This window comes from Chrysoperla carnea, chromosome 2 (assembly GCF_905475395.1).
Source record: "Chrysoperla carnea chromosome 2, inChrCarn1.1, whole genome shotgun sequence".
Classification (NCBI taxonomy): Eukaryota; Metazoa; Arthropoda; class Insecta; order Neuroptera; family Chrysopidae; genus Chrysoperla; species Chrysoperla carnea.
Window position 1 is genome coordinate 33,895,467 of NC_058338.1, and position 24,087 is coordinate 33,919,553.

General features: G+C 28.5%; 1 protein-coding gene across 1 annotated transcript in view; it reads left to right on the top strand.

Annotated features, from left to right (window-relative positions):
- The window catches only part of LOC123293214 (innexin inx1), a 40,085-nt gene that overhangs the window by 834 nt on the left and 15,164 nt on the right, over nt 1-24,087 (top strand). The window contains exons 2-3 of the mRNA XM_044873957.1: nt 16,478-16,585; nt 23,502-23,657. Of these exons, the coding sequence (XP_044729892.1) occupies nt 16,478-16,585; nt 23,502-23,657 (264 nt within the window). The remainder of the gene's footprint in view (nt 1-16,477; nt 16,586-23,501; nt 23,658-24,087) is intronic.

Below are 24,087 nucleotides of genomic sequence, written 5' to 3' on the forward strand. Positions count from 1 at the left end.
ATAGAAAACCATACATATATTTTACCTGTGTAAAACAATCCTTACCAATATTTCGAGTGTTATAGAAAGGGGATAATCGAGAGCAATCTTTATCAATCTTTACTTTTAAACCCAGCGAAGCGGGTGGGTATCACTCTATTAAGATATATTCTTATGAAAGTTTTTATTTTGAATTGTATTCAAGGTCGTGACATTTCGGCCTTGTTGTGGATGTTTGTGTTAATAACTCAGATGATCAATTATTTTCTAATTTTAACCCCCCCACTACTTGTTCAATTGACTCTTGAAAGTATTTTGTATTGTTTAGAGTTTATTTAGGGTTAAATCGGATATATTTCAAGGGTTGATGTAAATTGTAATGTTCCCGCGTAAATGTAAGAAAAAGATGTAAATGAATTAGAATGATGCAAGAATATGAAAAAACGATGAAGTTGGTATGGATTCCATATGTGTGATTATTTGAATTTAACTGCATGTGTGGGTTTTTAAAATTCATGTTTAACTATTTAAAACATAATATAAGACCATAAAATATTGTATAACCAAATGAATCAAGGAGCCACTTGAATCTAGAATGCAATTTTTATAACATGTATATGAAATATACCAAGGTATACTAAGTTTAGTCCCAAGTTTGTAACGCTTAAAAATATTGATGCTACGAAAAAAATTTTGGTATAAGTGTTCATAAAATCATCTAGTTAGTGCATTTTCGGTTGTCCGTCTGTCAACACGATAACTCAAAAATGAAAAAAGAGATCAAGCTGAAAGCGCACTCAGGACGTAAAAAGACAGGTCGAGTTCGTAAATGAGTAACGTAGGTTAATTGGGTCTTGATACAAGATGGGTCCGTAGGACCCATCTTGTAAACCGTTAGAGATAGAACTAAAGTTTAAATGTAAGAAATGTTCCTTCAAAAAATAAACAACTTTGGTTTGAAACATTTTTTTGTAGACATTATTGTTTATTCACGAGGGCACACATTAGATGCATATTTTATAGTATGTATTAATATGGGATTATCAGTTATGTATGTGTGATATGTATAGGTGTATGTGTAATGTTATCAACACTGTCTATACATGGTATTTCAAGAATTAACTCAGTCAATTGTTTGTATTCACTTGTTATTTTTAACTTGTCGATTTTTATGAATTGACATAAACCATAATCCTGACTCATGACATAAACCAACAAACTATGGAATTATCTGAAAAATTATGAATCACAGAAAATTATAAGAAAAATTGGGAAATTGCTCTAACAAAGCTAATAGCATAGTTTTAATAAGCCTGTCATATTTACAGTGATCATTACTTAATTTCATTCTGTACAACCCTTTTCCATATTTTTCCGATTTCGTATTTTCTCAGTCAAGGTGAATATCGAATGTCAATAAATGAAAGTAATTAATATTTAGCTTTTTTTATTTTATTAAGGTGCAAAATTTTGTGTTTTGAAACTTAATTAAATTAAACAAAAAAAATTTTTTGATCAAAACATCCACAATAGTGTTGATAGTTGTGTGAATAATTTAAGCTTAAAGCTTAAACGATCGTCTCAATGGTATTTGAAACCGGCCGGGGAAATTCTGTATCCGTGATACGCCAGCCAATACTTAAATTTTAATTCAAGCGTGTTGCTTATCCTCTTCCCCCAGCTCTTTCTGAACAACGTTTCTACGTAATTGTTACCTATAGACAATTACAGTTGGCAGCGAAACAATTACAGTCTGTTGAAGTATTTTATGAACTAAATGGTTTTCTAAAAGTTTAGGTGTTAATTTCTTTAAAGATTGCAGTGTAAGCAATTTCTGGTAACGTTTATGGGCTTTGATATTTTGAGTTCTCTTATAGCAGACGAAACAAATATAAAATTTTTAATCATTTTTATAAAATCGGTAGCATTTCATAAATGATATTCTGGGTCCAGGTTATAATTTTTGTAATAATTACCTTTCCCCCTTCTCCTCTAAAATTTTCAGAATTTATTTAGACTTAGTCCAACTTCATAAAAAAAGCAAGCCTTTTATAAAAAACTGCCCTGGCACTCATACATCCTTTAGTCAAACAAAACGACATGAAATGAAATGAAAAAATTTGGTTACTTTATTTGTGTCAAAATAATTATCCCTGTTTTTGCAATAAGTTAAAATATCCGTTAAATATCCGTAAGGTATACAAAATAGTCAAATGAACTTTTGGTTCAGGTGATTGGTCATTTTCCCTATGTATCCATTTCTAAATAATTACCGAAATCACGAATATAAGACACATACAATTTTGCTTATAGCCAAAAACTATTCTGACATTGTTAATTAACTTTTAACAACTCACGAATTCACTTGCCGGACATGTAAAAGTCAAACAAGTTATTTTGAATTATTTATTGTAATCTAAATTGATCGTCTATCAATTAAGTAGAAACTATTAATTATGTACAGTTTGCCAATTAATTTGTTGTTTAAAATATGTGCGATCCTGAATTCGATTAGGACCAAATTTGATTGCATACGCAAAGTTATTAATATTTAAACTTCTTAAACTTCTAAAAAGCTTAGCTGTAAGCAAAATAAGTGTTCACTTTTTTCTCTCACCTATGGATACTAAATATTTTTTGTGGTAGAAATTTCTTGGGTACGTAACTTTTTTAATTAGACTTTGTAGAATTTAATTTTGTAACCGGTCAAGGGATAAAATTGAGAAATGGCAAATATATATTGTTTTTAAGAATATTTTGTAGACCCTAGTAGCTCAGTTCGATTCCCACCGTCATAACCAAAATTAATTTAATTAATAGTTGTGATGGGCTGGTCTAGTGCATGATATATGCATGAAGGAGGTGCACTCAGCCTCTGAAAACAATTGAGGAGCTGATAAATGAAATTATCAGCGGAAAAACTGTTAAAAAATGTATGTTATCACAATAATCACTATATCCTAAATGTGTCCTTCGTGGACAGCAGAGATGTTAGATAACATAGAAGCTTAAAAGCATACAATAAGTGAATTATTGACCGCTAAAAAGAGGCCGAAAAAAGGATCGTTTTCCCCCTCATTTTGAATTATTGTATAAACACGTGCATGTCTATGTATTTCATAGAGGTAATATTTATTACGGTTCTATGTTATTACTTCTATGGTGGACAGCCAATATAACCTAACCTAAGAATATTTTTCGGAATTTAATGCTTGAATTTGTTTAATTTTGTTGTAAACGAAAGTTATGGACCAAAGTCAAGAAGCAACTAGGGCCGATCTTGACTACTTTTTCATATCAATGGTGCGAAGAATTTTTACGCGACGTTTTTTGCTTTTCAGCATATATTGATGTTATAACGCAACGATTGGCGCAAATCCGAGATCGCTATCACTATTTACGAAAAATCGTGAACGAAAAAATGTCACTGAACACACACCTAAGTGGGTACCCACGAACTTCCATTTAAAAGTGGTATTATTAATACATTGCCCTGACATGACGATGAAAAGTAAAGATAAGTTGAAAATTTCGATTTGGATTTTTAAACAAATTACAATTTTACCGTAATAATACAATTATCCGGGGAAAGTGGGATATTTCACGGTGGTACTAATAATAATAAACAATGATTGCGTAATAATGCAAACTTGAGTTAATGTTATTAATTATTATATCATAAATAACTTATCAGCATGAATAAGTTTCCATTGCATATGATTATACAGACACTTGATTTCCTGTAAATGGCAAGCGATTTCTAGAAGTTTTATTATCACGTTACAGTCTATGGTTAGTTGAATCAATTCTAAGAATTAGACACATAATTTGTTATATTAAAGCGTTAACTTATTATAAATCTCTGTGTATTATCTTTTAGAAGGTTCGTTGTATTTAAATAGTTACAAGGACGTTAATTTATCACTTAAAATGTTATTATCTTATTGTTTAATATTTTATAACAGAGCATAGAGGCTTATAGTAATAAATGCTGCAAATCGTGATCCAAAAATAAATTATCCGCTACAAAATATCCAATGGACAAAGTAATCGATGACATGTAACCCAACGAAAAAATGTACATCTGCTATATCCAAATGACATAATATCCGATGAACACAATATCCGATAATTGCCAAAAAAGACTCGCAAACCAGTGTTAACTCGACCTGACTAAAGACATAGCCAATCCGTGGATTACAGAGTCGATGTACACACTTAGTGGGGTAGCCATAAGGATCACGTAAGGGACAAAACAACAGACCAGTACGATTTTGACCCCATTAAATCCATTGCCGACCAGTAAATCACATGATATACGTAATCACAGCCCGCCAAAAAATCCGCATACCAAAGTTCATTCGACCTCAATAAAGATTTGTCCTTAAGGATAAAGTGGATCTTTGTCCATTTTGTGCTGCGCGTACCTGATATTTTATCGCGGATATATTTTCGCAGGCATCTAATCACGGCAGTTGGTATATTAATAGTTAGATTAGTAAAGTGGTTACATGGATTCTTCGATGATTGTATTATAGATTTCTCGAAATACTCATTTAAATCACCTTCGCATGATTGAGACATGATTATGCAAAAAAATTGTTCCGAAATTCTGCCATCGGTAGCCGATTATTGTGGATTGAACCATATTTTGTAAATCAAGATTAGTTAAGTCTTGATCGAATGATAATATTGTACCAATCATCGATGTTTGTTTTTCGTTGAATGTCGAAAAGCTATAGATGTTTCCTATTCGGGAGCTTCAATAACTGTGTGGAATCTTAAAGGCATTATGGACAATATTTCTTGGATAATTGTCTAATATTCTCTGAAAATGATGGAACGAAATGTTTTTTTAACTCAAGAAGTGTGGGCATAGTTTTATATCCAGAAAAATCTATCAATAAGAATTAATAACAAACTTCGATTCATTAGATTTGGTTGAAATTTTGGCAAGGGCTGCTAAACCAAATCTTGATTTTTTAGCCTAGGGTGACGTTTGAGCAAAAATTGACAAACTAATGCATTGTTTATTAAATTTGGCTAGGACTTGGGCAGATAAATCTAGAGTTGATTTATTAACGTGCACCAAGGCTTGCATAAAAAATGGTAAATCAAGGTTAGATTTATCATTCAGAGTTTTCGATGATGCAACAACTAGAAGAACTATCATATTTGGCCCAATGTTGATCGAATTATGATTCTATAGCCCATAAGCTAGTATGATGGCTGCAGGAAACCAAAATTACTATAATGCAATATTTGTCGGATAACTTCTTTTCTGAACTTTTATCTTTCTTGCATATTATAATAAAACTCCTTGCTTTTCTGCTGTGGTTATAACTCAAGAACCACTCATTCGATTTACGTGGTATGATAATCTTATGCAGGCAGACTGATGTAAACAACAGTCTCAGCCTGATGCAATTCTTGAACGTATGCATTTATGTTATTAATAAAACTAATATTGTCTGCATACAAAATGAACTTCTGTTTAAATATCTTCACACCACGTCGACGCATCTTTGAATATTTAAATAATCAATTCTTTATTTTAAATTTCTTTGGAATTTCCAAATGTTATTTTTTTTTTTAATAAAATTTATTTAATAAATTTTATTTTAATTCTTTTAAATATAAATTAAAAACATGATAAAAATTATAAAATTCCTTACATAACTAATGACACTCTCTTGTCTTCTCTGTCATTGTAACTAATCTTTATTTATAAAACTTATGTTAAAGTTCATAATAATTAATTAGATAAAAAAAATTTATATATTTAATTCGAACTTATTTTATATGACGACTTTGATACGATTTTATTTATACTTTATTCTTGTTTATTATTCATTTTAAGATTGATTTTGTTTTTAAAAAAACCTAATTTTATGCGGGTACTAGGGTAGACTGAATTATCCTTTGTAGACCGTAAGGCCATAACGATGTTTGGAGAATTGATTGAGATAAGTTTGGTGAAAAAAAATGAAGTTTTAACAGTGGCTCGCATTGGAATGATTTTTTTTTTTTGGTGATAATTACAAATATGATTCTACGTGCTCTGTTACCATGAATTCTTTTTAACATAAACAGCATATTTAAAAATACTCGTCGAAATACGAAAATCGAAAAACTCGATTTCCTTAACCTGTCAGCACTCGCGTATTTAGCATTTTCCTCATACTCGATTTAAAACATAAATAACTATTATTTTTCAAATTGTATATACTTTTTATACCATGTATATGAAATATACCAAGGTATACTAAGTTCAGTCCCAAGTTTTTATACCATGTATATGAAATATACCAAGCTATACTGAGTTTAGTCCCAAGTCTGTAACGCTTAAAAATATTGATACCTACTATGAACAAAATTTTGGTATAGGTGTTCATAAAATCACCTAATTAGTCCATTTCTGCTTGTCTGTCTGTCGTCTGTCGTCTGTCCGTCTGTCATCACAATTACTCAAAAACTAAAAGAGATATCAAGCTGAATATCTTAAAAGTAAAACTAAAAGGGATATCAAGATCAATTTTTATAGCGTGCTAAGGACGTAAAAAGTGAGTTTAAGTTCGTAAATAAGCAACATAGGTCAACTGGGTCTTGGGTCCGTAGTACCCATTTTGTAAACCGTTAGAGATAAAACAAAAGTTTAAATGTAAAAAATGTTCCGTATAAGAAAATAAGCAACTTTTGTATGAAACATTTTTTCGTAAACATTACTGTTTACTCGTGAGAGCGCAAATTGTATAGTATGTATTATATGGGAATATCAGTTATATATGTAAAACATGTATGTATGTGTAATGTGACAGAGTAATCAACACTGTCTATGCATGGTATTTCAACAATTAACTCAGTCAATTGTTTGTTTTCACTTGTTTTTTTGTCATTTTTAAAAAATACTTTTTTTTTTTGAGAGACCTGTTTATAGTTTTTTGTTTCGAATGAACAGTGGTAACAATACCTATTGTGGCAAAAGTCGGAAAAAAAGTTATATTTCAAATTATAATGATTGTTTATCTTCTTAAAATTAACACTCAAAGAGTTAACCATATATATTCACCTTATACGTAGTTTTCTGTAATTCGCGGGCACAGGTATTCATTAAAAATACCCATGGATTGAACCATACAGCTTCATTACTTTAAAAGAAACTTTTGTACGGAAGTGATTATACTTATATGTGTGGTTTGAAATAATCTTTCTTTTTTTTGGTTGTAACAAATAACAATCGGCGTACTTAAAGTATCACATACTTAGTTAGCCTCGGTTGTTATACCCGCGGAGTATATAATTTTATTTTAATTTTTATTAAAAAGTAACATAATATAAAAAACTCCACATTTCTATACGCTTGCGTTCTTCACCACAGCGAATAAGATTTTATGTTTCAGAAGAGTACAAAATTGTACCTGTGTTCTTATTAAAGTGTATCTCTCCTCAACGAAACGCCTTGCTACATATATAGGGAAGGTAATTGAACTATAAAACCGGTTCAACGTGCCGAGCCGGTGTCTGTTTGTGTACTGATTTTTATTTAAAATCCAAATAAGGAAATAAAATCTTATTACCTTATATTTATTTATGTTCGAATCGATACAAAAAAAGTTTGTTTCAATTCTTTTATAAAGTTTTTGTAAATATTTAATCGATATTTGTTTAACAATAAAGTGCTAAATCATTTTCATCCTAATTAACTTTTGTATGAAAAAGTTCTATGAACTTACGGTAATTAAAATTTAAGCAATATTTGGAAACAGTGCCTGAAGCTTTGAATTTCAATGCCACATTATCCAGAAATTGTTGCTCGTCTCTTTCTGGCAAAACAGAGATTTAATATCTATATAGTAATACTCAACAAAGACGTCACTTTTTCAATATTTTTCTCTTTGTTTAATTAGGAGTTTTAAACGTTCATATTTTTCGTACTTCTAAAGACTTCAAAATCAAAAATCACTTCATTTTTTTCTCCGTGCAGAGAGAATTCTTCACCTGAAGAAAGTTTAATTATCTTCCCCATTGTATAAGACTGGCCTTGAAATTGAGCTAGTAAATTTTCTGTGTATTCTCATCATATTTTTGCTATACCTAGACCGTGAAACACCTCGGGTTTATTAACATGATGAATACTTGAAACATTGTGGGTGGCTTCCTTTTGATGAGCCTACCTAACTTTCTTCTACGATTTTTTTTCGAAAAGGCTGCGTTTTCAAATGAGTCATAATGAGCGTCATATTTGAGTTATTGTTATGAAAAAACGTAGCAGAGAATTTGTCGGACACTATGACCACTTGATAACATTGATAATTATGAAATAATAAAATATCACCCCGAGCATGCCGTACTAGCCACCGTAAGCAAATCCCTATATAATTATTATAAATGTGAAAGTAAGGTTTTTTGTTTGTTTGTTTGTTTGTTTGTGATACTACAAACTGTCTTTTAAAAATGTAAAAATGGTAAAAATACAATTCTTGGCCATCTGTTCTGATACACTCAATGAATTATGATTAATTCACATTTAATAAAAAAATTGAAAACTGTACATTAATTTTACCTGTGTAAAACAATCTCAATCTCTATTTCGAGTGTTATCGAGGAGATAAGTAAGAGCAAGGGAGGTGAAAGCTATACGGTGTCCTTACTAGTCTATAATTTTGAACCCAGCGAAGCGGGCGAGTATCAAGCTAGTTTATAATAAATACATGTACAAATTACTTGTCGTATTATTATCAGTATTATCTTCATGTAATTTAACAATCTTGAAAAGTTCATGGTTCATACATTATTAACTAAGCATATGCAGGGAATTTGAATAATTAGTCGTGTTAGTTGTATCTTCACTAGCTTTGTGTATTCATTTAAAAATAAGAAAGTGAATTTGCGTAATTACACTTTGATTACCAAGAAGAATTCATTGTTACATCCGCAGACCGATCAATTTTTCCGTTCATGTTCATATTTATAGTTATAATAAAAAAAATTAATTCTTAAAAAATTCTTTAATTATTGCATTATCTTATTGGTATGGCGGTATTATCATGGCTTATATTTTTATTTTTAATTAAGAATGTTGCTTTTATACGGGTGTCTACTACAGAAATTCTACCACTTTATTCTGTACCAAGAGAGTGGAACGTAATGGCCCTGACTTGAAAACAGTGCATTTTTAAAATTTTTGTTTGTTTCTTCATAAGGCTTGGTCGAATTAAGATATAATGGTAAATTAACCAAATTAGAATACATTTGCAGTTAAGGATGTTCCAGCATGGTATTTGCAGTTTCTATGTTAAAGCAATGGTACAATTTTTTTTTCGACAGAATTTAACGAAAAATTAAATTTAAGAATTTAATAATGCTTACTATTAATTCCCAAAGCTTCAGAAATTTTGACCGTTTAAAATGGGAAATAATTATGCCAACGTCCCAATTTCGATCAATTTACGTCAAAATTAATATCTCGAAAGTGAAAATTAATTTCTAAATTTTTTTTTTAGAATTGTATTGTATAAACATTTTTTTCTACTTTTTCTTCAAAATATAATAATATCATAAAAAATAGTTGGAGAGACCGAACATTTTACATGCTTTAAATGGGACATGAACCTCAAAATCGCGAACTTTGTCTTTAAATATCTCGCGATCTAAACGGTCAAAAATTATGAAATTTTAGGAATTCATAAATAAAGCTATTATAAACCCGAGAAAAAAAATTCGGCCAAATCTGTCGAAAAGTGATTTCATGCTGGTACTACCTTAATTTTTTTCATTGAATGTCTAGACAATTTTAACATTCATGTCAAAAATGTTAAAGTCGTCCAGGGGTATGCCTAAATGATGTAAAGTGATCACAGTTATCTTCGTTGGTAAGGGTGTAACATTTTCAATCATATGATTGAAAAAAAACTTTTAACAAAAAAAAATTTTTTCAAAACAAATTAATATACACTAAAAAGTAAAAAAAATAACGATATTATAATTTAGTTATAATTATTGTTATTTTTGGAGTCTGTGTCAGCCAAGGAAATAACTGTGACAGACCAGTTTGCTACTTTAACTTGGCTGACACCGACTCCAAAAAAAACAATAATTGTATCTACATTATTTTATCGTTATTTTTTTACTTTTTAGTGCATATTATTTTGTTTTGGAAAAGTTTTTCTTTTGAAGTCGGTTTTCTTTTTGTTACAAGTTTTTTTTTATTTTGTGATTTTTAGTGAATCTGAAGTACACTAATTAATTTTTCACTAAAAAAAGAATCATCGAAATCGGTTGGCGTGATATTGAGCTATTCGTCCTTTTGTCGTGCATACTTAATGCAAATTTAAGACTTTTATGGTTTTCTCATGGATGCCGTTTTCAGAACTGGACCAAAATGAAATGGGACCACGCGGGAAGCACCAGCTTTCAAATAGATAAAGAATTATCAAAATCGGTTCACCCGGTCGAAAGTTCTGCGGTAACAAAGATTAAAAAAAAAGTACAGTCGAATTGATTACGTCCTCCTTTTTTGTTTGAAGTCGGTTAAAAAGAAATGAAATTACTCAAGTATATATAATTTCTCTTGCCGGTTTTAAGCCACGTGTACCGCACGGCGGAATTCCGCACGTGTTGAGCTAGTAGAATCTTACCAAATCTTGTAAATCAATTATTATCCAAGGACATTTACTAGTATTTCAAAAGAATTGTTATAAATACATCTTAATTATTCATATTAATTAGTCATTGTAGCAATTATTATTATAAAATTTTAAATAAGCATAATATACGGTTTGTACAAATATTTATTCAATCTTGACCTAAAGACTTCATTTTAATTTTTCATTTACTGGTTTTACACAGGAATATGAATATATCGTGTGTCCCACTTAAAACAATCTGTACGAAAATTTCTTCAACGAAAAGCTATTCGAAAAAAAGTCACAAGTAATTGTTGTGCTACTTGGAGGGGTTATATCCTTTAAAAATCAACTCAAGCTTAAGTGGGAGAATCCAAAAAATGTGTTCCGTAATAGAATTTGTATACAAAATATCTGGCCAATCAGATGAAAGATGCACCTCTCACGAATTTCAAAATAGCAATATAGATTTCGATTTCTTTTTTAAATAACTCTAACATTTAAATAAGGAAAAATTTGATTCGCAAGTTTTGTATACTCAAATGTACCATAAACGCCCTTACTATATTTCCGAGTATTACATATTTAATTTCTCATTGATTGTTTTTGAATGCAATTGCCATGTGGAACTATTATTGGATAAGATGGTAATTGATCTGAAAAATCAGAAATATTAATTTGAGATTTGTATGTAAGTCAGGGTATAGTCGTCCTGTTGTTCTATTTGATTTGTAATTATTAAATAGGTACTTTCGACTTTTAATTTAAAAAAAAAATATTTTGGCAATTTAGAAACAAACTAATAATTAACATTTTTGGCATTTCATCCCATAGTCTTCTACAATTGGACATTGGATGTACACATAATTTATAGTTTATCTTAAGGGTTGGCATTTTATTAATTTCCAAAGTTATTTATTTCCAAAAATAATAAAGATTCATTTAAAAAAAATTTACTACATTTTTGTTGCAAATTCTGATATCTAAAGTATTAATATAATAGATACTTTTATGATATATAAAGTTCGTCCCCTTTTAAGAATTGAGAAAAAAACCCAGTTGTTTTCGGAACTTTTGACCTAAATTTAAAATATTATTAACAATATGTATAACTAATTTAGTTAATTGTTATAATACCCAATATATCTATAGTAAAATATGTAGAGAATTTGTCAGAACTTCAAAAAGTCAGAATTAGACGAATTCGTCCACTAATTAACGCAATTCAACCTATTAACGGGTCGCCAAACTATAACAAATGGTTCGAAATTTGTGTCAGCGTGTCCAAGTCTATATGAATAAAAAATTAGAAGAGTATTAATTTCTTTCAATGTTATAATATCTATCTATAACCAATTAAAAAAAAAATTTCATTTATAATTCGTTCAATTTCTTGAGTGAAAGTAGTATGTCATATCCAATTACCGTATATATTATTTCAATATAGAATCCAGTTTTATAGTTGGGATCAAATTTAGGTTATTACCAATTTAATAAAAATAATTGTAACTTATATAGATGCCTGAAACGTGAAATGTTAGTACGAGTATATAATAACTTCAATAGAAATCGGCCATGGCATTGATTTAAAATTCAAAATAACTCACATCTTGAAGATGTGTAGGATAGGACCGGATAGTACTTTGCAAGATTCTTATCTTAATTGAATCTCAAGGAAACTCTCTGAAACTATAAGAAACTTAAAATTTGAATTCTCGAGATATCGAATCTCAAACATAAATAATGCATAAGTATCCGTTTTATAACAAATTACATTCATATATCTGTTCCTGCAAAAAGGAGTAATTTATACATTATTTTTACGCATCAAAAATTTGTATCAATGTCGCGTCTGTAACGCTAAATAAAACAAATTTAAAACAGATGTAAGATTTGAATTTTTTTTAATATAGAACGTTTTTAAAAACTTGGATCATTTTTTGTTGCACAACTTGATGTAATCAATTGAAAATTGAAAAAAAAAACTTGGACTTAAAACTTATTAGGTATTTCTTAGTAAATAAAATATGTGCATATCATATTAACAAAATTACATTTATATATGTTTAAGTCAAAAAGGGGTTATAATATATTCGCTACGTTGTTGAATTTTTGACTTTTTATACATTATTTTTACGCATCAAAAATTTATATCAATGTCGCGTCTGTAAGTGATACATAAAACAAATTTAAAACAGATGTATAAGAGTTGAATGATTTTTAATATAGAAGGTCTTTAAAAACCTCGATCATTTTTTGTTGCATAACTTAAAGTAATCAATTGAAAACTGTCAAAAATATTGGACTTTAGACTTACTGGGTATTTCCTAGTAAGTATATTTCTGATTATTATTATTTTTTAAATTATGAGAGAATTTCTATGAATTCAACCTTCAAATGCCATTGACATGCAACCGTGTTACCTTTTATAATGATATTCAATTTTTGTTTGTATTCAGATATTGGTTAATCTTTTTTTTTTTTTTTTAATTAAAATTTATTAACATGTGGATTAAATAAACAAATAAAGACTTTTTTTAATTTGTTTTGTCAATTATAATTTTGCTTCGATTATTATGAATTTCTTTTAACTGGTTATTAATAATATTTTGTACTTAAAATATTGATCAAGACTACAGTCTCCAAGACAAACTTCTTATGCTATACATAAAATTAAAAAAATTTAAGACAATATATCATACGAACTTTTAAATAAACAATAAACAATAGGGTGGCCCAACAAGAACGCTTCGCTGATAGAAAAATTTTATATACTCTAAATATAAATGAAGTATATTAAATTAAACTTCAAAGTTTGTAACGCTTAAAAATATTGTAAAATAAAGTAAAATTTTGGTACAGGTCTAAACAAACGCCTTGTTAGTTCATTCGTTTGTCGATAACTGATTTACACAGCTAAAATATTGGCACAGTTTTCAATATTTTAAAGTGTAAAATAGTTATAATTCATTGAGTATACTAGAAAAGATGGCCATGAATTGTTTGATATTTACTATTTCAAATTTTTACAAAAATCATAAATTTATGGTGCAAAATGATGCCCGTAGATGGAGCAGTAAAATGTTAGATTAAATTTAATTTTTTTTTAAAATATATCTTTATAAATTATAGTTCATGTGTTATTCTGATGTATGAGCTATATTGTTGTACAGTACATTCAAATCTATTCGGTAGTTTTTGCGTGAAAGCGTAACAAACAAGCAAACATCCTTACTTTTACATTTATAATATATAGGGATATGCTTGCAAAATTTCAACCCCATTGGAAACCGGGAAGTCGGTCAAATTTTGATTACAAAATTCCAGGACATACAAGTGAAGTTAACTAAAAGCTTTTAAAATCTAGTGTAAACGTCATAAATAGTGTATAGTTTATATTCAAAGAAATTTGGAGTAAATTCTGCTGCTAAAGTGACCTTCATTATCTTTGTTTTTTCAAATTTTCATTATGAAACCAAGTGTACATTTGTTTCAAATTTTCTGTACTTTGCGTATTTTTATATCGAAAGTCCGTCAAAAAAAGTCGAAAGTCCGTCATACATCTTTGTATCTGTTAGGCGATTGGATTTTATTTGAAAAGTCTTGTATTATTCAATATTTTTATGCGTTTAATCTCCTCCTATGTGTTGTTACTCTTAGGTATTATACGAATTTTGTTGCAAAAATAATTTCAAAATGGTAAAAAATTCATTATTCTAGAAATAATATGATTGTTAGCATTTGTTACGAAGGCTATGCAGGTGCAGTTTTCTTTATGGAAATGTTTCTAAACGATGCTTCCAGTAATTTTATGTATTTATAAAAAACCATCATTTATGCAGAAACAGCTATTTTAAATTTCATTAAAATTATACGTAAATATAACTCTTTTATGGTATAATTCTTGGAATTTGTAATTACTCCCCTGAATTTATTAACATTAATAAAAACATTATGAATTTATCAACATTGAAACATTATTAAAGATGAATATAAAAATTATGATTTTAAAATGTGGATTTGATTATATGTTTTTGATTTAACATTTCTAAGAAATTTACTTTCTAGAAACAAAAATTAGTAGTATAGACTGGTTTACAAAAATCGAAATAAATTTTAACTCCTTATAACAGAGTTTGTTTACAGTTTGGATATATGACTTATACATTTGAATATTTTAATTAAAGGAATTATTATGTATGCATAATAAATTACAATTCCATTTTTGGATTGATAAAACTATGTATGCTCTAATATGTGAAATTTAAATAACTGTTTAGAAATCGTTAAAAGTTGATTATATTTGGAAGTAAAGTTTAAGACTTCTTATCATAAGAAACTCATAATATTAGATGTGTAAAAATCAAACGACATGAAAAATTATTAAAATTTTAAAATTTGAACCACTTTATTCCCTAACAAAATGTTTGTAGATCTTTATTTGTACAAAGAATTTGGTGGTGTTTGGATTTGATTAATTTGGTATTATTAAATATTGATTTTCTGGGTGGGTCTCGCAATATTTTTTATACTTATTACATCCTTTTTGAATATTAACTTCTATTTAAATTTTCTTTTTACTTTATGCCAATTTTATTTTTTAATTCGTCGTCCTCTACTGATTGCCCTTCGTATTATTTCGTAATATAACACTGTGTCACTCTTTCCAATTCGATAGTTTTGTCACAGATCAAATCATAAAAAATATATATAAAATCAAGTAAGATGAAAGGAGACGGGGGATGGGGTCCCACTTGGGCTTCGATTTTTATTGGAGGCCAGATTAAATATAAAATATACCTATACAAAGAAATAATAGATTTAAAAAACATAAACATATGCTTTTGTAACTACCTAAATTAAAAAGTCGAAAATAATTTCTCTTCAAAAAAATCATTTTATCTTTAAAAAGCGTGGGGTGATAGATTTCAATTAAAGTAAAATATTTTATTAACAGATATAAAAGTCGACTGTAATAAATAAAACCTGAAAAGAAAGAAACAAGTCCAGTGGTTTACATAGCGACTCGGGGCCCATTATTGGGAAGATTTGAGTCGGTCTAGATTTTAATGGGGCCGGCAGTTAAAGTCCTTATGTAAACTACTGGATTTGTTTCTTTCTTTTCATGTTTTATTTAATGCAGTCGACTTTTATCAATACCTGTTAATAAAATATTTACTTTAATTGAAATCTAGCACCCCACGCTTTTTAGAGATAAAATGATTTTTTTGAAGATAAATTATTTTCGACTTTTTAGTTTAGGTAGTAACAAAAGCAAATGTTTCGGTTTATTAAATCTATTATTTCTTTGTCTATTGAAAGTTTGAAGAAGTTTGAAGAAAGAATGAAGCCCATAAACATAAATAGTTTCGGGCCTACTTGATGGTCAATCTACAGTCTTAATATACATATTAAGACTTATAATTTTAAAATTTATTGAAATATTACTTAAACATAGCTTTGAAGGAAACGAATTCTATTTTTTATTAAACTATAAATTGCATATACAAAAATAAAAATTATATACTTTTTTAATGACGAACATTTATTTGTCTATGATTTATTACCATTAAAAATTATAGCATTCGCAAAAAACAATAAAAAAAATCTTTCATAAAAAATTTATAATCGTTTGGAATATTTTTAGCTCATGGGCATTTTTTATACTAAATCATTTATCATCTTTTATAGAAGCTGTTTCAAATGGTTAAATTTTTTATCATAAATCTACTGTACGTTTTTAGATCGAATTATGCCAAATAAATTTCGATGAGAGACTTTTATCTAAAGCGAGTACATACGATAGAAAATTTGCAAATTTCTAAAAATTGATATTAATTTTTGATTTTAATATGACACATTTTCTGTTTCAGGTTGGAACAGAGGTTGCACATCCTGGTGTTGATAACGATTATGGTAATATAGAAGCACATAAATATTATACGTATTATCAATGGGTGTGCTTTGTGCTATTTTTCCAAGTAAGTTTATTTCTAACGTTTTGAATTTAGTTTTATACTATTTAATTTATTTTAAATACCCCTTAAGGAGATATGCAAGGCTTGAATAATACTAGGGATTTCGATAAAACTTTATAAATACATTTTTCGATTAAAAAAGTTTTCAAAAAACACAAAAAATTTGTAGGTCATCAGACTTTTTATGATTATTTTATCGTTCAAAGTTGGCTGAAAAAATGATGAATCATATAGGTTGTCCTTTTCAATTGGATATTTTTATATCAAAAAATCTAGAGAGTGTAATAAAAACTATCTAAAATATTTAGACAATCTTGTAATTTATGATAATATTAAAAAAATATAAGATTGTCGATGATACAACAACAAAATTTTAATTTAATCGGAGATCTATCATTTGATGAACAGACATGGCTATACTTAGAGTATTGATGATTGAAGAGAGATATGTATATTATCAACTTTATAAGCCTCACTTGCACATTATATATTATATATTTTTGTAGTTTTGCGTGGTATTGTAAAGCGAAAAATAACTCATTACTTCACTACAAAGCATGAATTTGGTTTATATGTATGTACCGTGCAATAAACCAAAACTTTTTTACATTACTATAAGTTTACAATCACCTTGACCACCTGATGACATTAGAAAGATTGCTGACTTTTTTTAAATTACGCAACCAAGCCAAATTCAAACTACGTAATTTTCATGTTATATTTTTTCGCACAATAAAGTATTTTGCTGTATAAGTTGCGTTATATGAATATTTAATTTCGAACCTTGGTTACTTTTATATTTTAAGAGCATCATATTTGTACAATTTTGTATGTTCAAGTGTGACTTGTAGTCATATATTGTATGGCTTTTATGGATTTAGCCCACGCGGCGTAGCGAGCAGATATTTTGTTGAATAAATTTTTTTATAGTTGTTAACAGAAAATATAAAATCTCTTCCTGGCTGGATAATAACAAAACCGAGGGAAGATCGTAGTAAAGACTAAAGACTACGGTTAGTTACATAGAGGGAGATAGAGGTTTCAAAGTGGCGTAGTTTATGTACGCTTCCTAATTATTATCTCATAACGTGTCTAAGGTAGTTTGTATAACTATTAAAAAATCGGCGCAGAACCAATTTTGTAATAATAAATACTAGAGTATGCTTTTGTTTAAAATAAATTGTATTGAATAATAATATAATAATTATCCTTGAACTTAATAACAAGTGCTTGTATAATATAATTTATAATATGTAATAGATTTTCATATTAAAAAAAGCAGCGGGTACCCATAATTTTCATCATAAAATAATTATTAGCTAGTGGTAAATATTTTGAACCAGTACTAGTACCTATTATTGTTAATGATATTAGCCTTGAATCGTATCGCAGTAAGTATTAGTCCATTAAATGAAAAAAAAATTCACTACATTACGTTCGTTGTTAAAAACTAATGTTTACATACAATTAATTAATTTTATTTGTTGTAACAAGGAAGCAAAAAGGAAGTGGATGTTAATTAACCTTATTTTTTTTAAAACAATAATTACAAAATTTTTTTTGTTTCTTAAAAGTTCTCGAAATTTTACCTAATGCAAAAAAAGCCTTTAATATAACATTGATAAAGGTATATACCTATTCTCTTCTCTTATTAAGGTGAATGTAAACCTACAGTATTGTTAAAAAAGTTTTGGTTTATTGCACGGTACATAAATATAAACCAAATACATGTTTTGTAGTCAAATGATGTGTTATTTCTAGCTTTACAATACCACGCAACTACAAAACTATATAATATATTGTGTGCAAGTGCTGCTTATATATTTGATAATATAGATATTTCTCTTCAATCATGAATACTCTAACTATAATCGTCTCTGTTCATCAAATGAACGATCTTCGATGAACTCATAATAATTAAATTAAAATTTTGTTTCTATATCATCGACAACCCTATATTTTTATGGTATTTTTATTAATTACAAGATTGTCTAAATATTTTAGACAGTTCCTTCCAACTTTGAATCGTTATATTTCAGAAACGGTGGCTCTTAAGAATAAAAGTATTCAGACATTTTTTATATTTAAGTATCTGATCTACAATTTTGAGGAGTTTTTATATTTCATTTATGATGGTGTTTTGATCAATTCTATCAAATTTCAGTCGTTAAAAAAATGAGTATAATTAATTGACCGGATAAAAAAATGAGTATGTACATACGTTGTTCGATCGACACAAAATTTAGTATTTGCTGAAATGTAAGACTGTAAACAATTTCTGAAATAATATCTGAAAGAGAAATCATTTAATATAAAAAAGATTCATTTAACTGTTATTAAACTATGCATAATTAATTTATATTCACATCAATAATTTAAGATCAATACATTTCTTTTATTTAGTTACTCATATTAAGTTGCTTTATAGATTTTTTTTTGAAAATAATAATTAGAGCATGACCATTTTAAAATATCGTTGACATTAAAATAATTAAAATGTACAAAAAAATTGTATATAATAATAATATACTTCGAATATAATCTACGTGTTTAAAGGAAAGCAAAAGTGTAGCACAAGTGAAATTTACCAAATTTAAAACACACCCGACAATTTTTTTGGGTGCGGAGCTTTAAACTCGCCCTTGAAACATACCTGAGAACACTCTCCAGTAAATTACCTTTTTACTTAAAGCCTTCTCCAAACTGAACCGATTTTGAGGATCATCGCCTATTTTTAGTTGTCCCAGGTACGGAAGCCTAAACTCGCACTTGAAACATAGCTAAGAACACTCTCCATTAAACTACCTTTCAAACGAAACAAAAAAAAACCACATTCATAAATTATTGAAAACAAAATAAACTCGCTGTGCCCGATTAATTAAGGATGTTTGACCGTAAGCACGGTAGTGAGGACACAAATTTAAAAAATATAGATATTCAATATTGATATTGAATTATGTTATAACTCGACAATATAAGACGGAAAGTAATAATAAAATTTTTCGATACCTGGAGTAATTTTCAAAATATCGAAAATTGAAACTTTTGTTTAATTCTTAAGCTTTCGATGTTTCAAATATCAAGGCAGATTTCATGAAGTTATAACAAAATTAATCATCAAAGTTGAAAATAAGGTACAAATAATTTCAAACCTAAATCTAAAATTGCCTTGGTATTCGTACTACCTTAAGACTTCTTAAATCCTTTTTTGACAGTAAATTAAAAGATAAACTTTTTGCGGTGGGAATATATGTATTACCTACGAATGTTAATTGCATACACCTTAACCTAGTGAGCCGCGTGGGTTATTAATAGTGACTAAGAAGTTTTGAATCACAATTAAATAAATTATATTAGAAGTATTTATTTGCTACTGTAATAAAGTACATGATAATTTTGTTGTATGAATGAAATATCTTACATCTGAGTGTGCATGATTTCATACAATATTTAAAATTTTCACAATGAATTAACAAATTTTTTATTGTGAAACCACAAATTAAAATATTTCCATGATAAAGCTAATTTTTTGTGATTAATCAACTGTAACTTGCAATCTATAAAGATCATCTCCATGCACGTAGAGATTTTTTTTTCATTTAAAAGTCTTTATACTAAAAAAATTTATATTTTTATTTACTAAAAAGTATATTTTGTTACACTGTGATATTTCGATCACAAAGATACAAAACCACCATATAACAACGGATAAAATTTTCGTTATAAAAATCTTGAATATGTTTTGCCAATTATTGTGATCCCTCACGCCTCACGATTAAGGAGATCCACGTACCACCTTAATCAAATGATGTCCATAGAAAATTATTCCTTTGAATTTCACATCATTAATCTAGTAATTCATCCGTATCATGTACCATATGTAAAGCTGAAATTTTCAAAAGGATTCCTCAAAAACTAAGTGGCAAAAGCTTTCGATCAAATGATTTGAAAGCCTGAGATAAGGCTAATCTTAACATGCTCATCAACAGCTTATTTTTATTTTTTAAGTTTGACAGCTATGTGTTTGTGTATGTCTGTCTGTCTGTCTGTCTGTCTGTAGCATCGTAACGCCTAAACGGATTCCGTACCCGAAAAATTTGTCGGGGATTTTTAAAATTTTGTATATTTCACTTGCATTGTCTATGTTCCTGTGACTTATTCATTTTAAACCATTATTTTTCCGGACGTGATTACGATTGAATCTTTTATATATGTTTTCAGAAACATTCTATAAGACCAAATAAACTTCTCAGTTTGGTAGTATGAGGCACCTTGAGATAATGTGAAGTTAATGTATGTATACTAATTAATTAATCTTCCATTCTTTAAATATTTAAACTATTTATAGTATTGTTATAAATAATATGGTATAATTTTGTCTTGAATATTCCATATCAATTTCGTAAATTTTGCAAATAATAATAATTTACATACTTAAAATACAATTCCAATCTTTATTTAAACATAATTTAAAATATGTAAATATAAAGTTCTTAAAGGTACGCGACAAGGAAATGGCAAGTGATTTCTATTTTGTCACAATTTTAATACTATCTGCGTTTGTGAGTTTTTATCGTAAATTAATCAAGCTTTCTTGAGAAAAATAATGCGCTAAAAATCTATTTCACGAATTTTTACTATAAAAACACGGTTCCTCTATGCTATTCTTCCGGTTCTTGTCATAAGAAGAACCGTGAGTTTTTCGGGATAAGTGTTATTTTCTGACCGATAAACTACCCGTACCTTTGCAAAAAATTATGTCGATTCTTTGGTCTATGCCAAATTAAACCAATTCTATCCCATGGGAACCATACATGCAGTCGTCAAAATAAGTATAAATTTGCCGTTACCATTGGCGGCCACCGCCCAGTCCCTCGCGCTAAGAAAACCCTCTTCACATTTAAGAGGTGAGTAATTTCAATGATCTAGAGTATTAAAAATAACGTGAAAACGAGTGCTGAAAGATCGCAATCAAAATTAAAATTGATCAAAAGCTATTTGAGATCAATCATGGCTCAGAATATTTCACGTACTACTGATTTCGACACTGTCAACGACGCATTTGCAAAACAATAAGCTCGTAAGGTTAACTTTTATGTCTCGAAAGGCCTTGCCTCGTGTTTGCTAACGCCGCTGCTGGCCGTTACTCGAATCGTCTTGCTCTAATATGTGAGCCATTTCGTAATAACGTTATTCAAATTTAAAATGTTGGAAAATTGCTTCTTCCACTGTTCTAATTGTTCATTGTGCTTTGCCACTTCGTGTATTCAAATTATTCCCTAGGAGGTGATCTTAACGAATTACATGCTGTAATAATTTTTTTCTTTTAGTCATATATAACTCAACAGGGATTGATGAAGGGTAAATTAAAATGAATAATTCTGTAATTTTTCAATGTCGCTATTTAACCTTTATTTTCTTTGGTTTTTCTCGGTAGATCCTATTCTTATAAAAGCACCTTGTAAATTTCTAATAGCATTTATTTAAACAAATATGAATTGCGTGCTAACCTTTAACATATTTTATGAATTATGAATACGATCGCTATTCAAAATTTAAATAAAATTTTAATAATAATATTGTTTGAAATGTCTATACATATAGACAAACAAAAAATATATTAAATTTTAAAAAGTATGTCACTCAAAATTAAAATAATTATTGTCCTAAATAAATTTCTCAGATTTAAATAATGCATTTTTATTCTAAATACATAAATAATTAATTTTTAATTTATTTTGTCTATCCTGTATGGCAGACAGATTGGGTTGTAACGACCCGGCCAGTTTAAATAATCTCGTACCGCTGTAATTTTTATCCGACTGTGAGGGAATGGTTATTATGTTTTTCGCTCGTATCTTGTATGTTTGTATGTATATTTGTTTTTATTATTAGTTGCTAAGACGCTTAGGACTAATATTTCCCGCTATGGTAAAACTGAGATCATAATAGATCTAGTTATGTACACCTTTACAGTCTATGTACACCTTTACAGTCTATGTACACCTTTTCATTTTACGCATAGGTATTTATCTTATTTTCAAATAATGGCCAAGTGCAAATTCAGTTTTTACTTGAAATTATCGTATCTTCAAATGGACAATTTTGTTGATTCGTTCGTATAAAACTACTAAAGAAACTATAACATTACCTATCAGTTATTGAATTTATTGGAAAATTAAAACCTAGGTATACACATACTTAAAGAATAAAAGAGAATTCAACTTTTTATGTTTTCTAATTAAAACTTTTTTGTGATAGTAAAATTTGACTTTCGTCGTCGAAATTAAATCTTAATTAAATAACAGAATAACAGAGTGTCTGATTCTTTCTATAATTAAATATAAAGTGAATTATGGGTTAAAACTTTTTAAGTATAAATGTCGACAATTTACACTGAAAGCCAACTTAATTAGTATAATTGGCATAATCTGTGTTTGTCGTCATTTTTAGTTTTAATTGTTTAAATTGGTTACAGACAGTTTCTTTATGTCTGGATATTATTTATTATTTTTTGCATACATGGCCGTACTGAGAGGGAGGATGGGTCACGGCTGGTCTTCTTTTAGATTTGGATTTACCAAGTGATTGATTTAGTTGTCTAACTATGAGTTCATGCCAATTAACCCTTCCCCTCTCTAAACCAAGAATTCCGATTTGGCCGTCCCCTTTGGGCCATAATTTTGCATACGCCCATGTTTGCATACAATACAAAAATAAAAAAATAGAAAATAATTCAGTTAATTGAATAGATATTATTTATATTATTTTTTGCATATAATACAAAATTTAAAAAATTATTTTTAGAAAAAAATTCTGCTAATTGAATATTTGCTTAACTATCTTAAAAAATACAAAACCTTGTTTAATGTCTTTGTGTAAAAATTTTTTCTAAAGCTTAATTTATTGTATGTTCCAGGCTTTATTGTGCTATTTACCTAAAGTAATATGGGATACTGTCGAAGGTGGTCTAATGAATACCCTTGTTATGGGTTTACATATTGGAATTTGTAGTCAAGAGGAGAAAAACAAAAAGAAGAAAGTGCTTATCGATTACCTTATGCGTTATATAAGGGTAAGTATTTTTTTTACTTTACAATTTTATTGTAATTAATCATTTTAGAATATAGTTAATTTAAGTAATCGATAATAATTTTTGGTAAGGAATACACCTATGAATTTAGAAAGTGTATTGACGAGAATTCGGTCAAGGGTCATGCTTCAAGATAAATAAACGTTATTCATTTCATTATTAATTTGAAGTAACAGTGACTAAAAGTTTACGACGTAAAAAGTGAGGCCGAGTTCGTAAATGAGCAACATAGGTCACTTGGGTCTTGGATCCATAAGACCTATCTTGTAAAACTCATCTTCGTCATAAAAAATAAACAACTTTTGTTTGAAACATTTTTTTGTAAACATCACTGTTTACCCACGAGGTCGCAAATTAGGTCCAAATTTTATAGTATGTATATGGAATATCAGTTATGAATGTGTGGCTATCT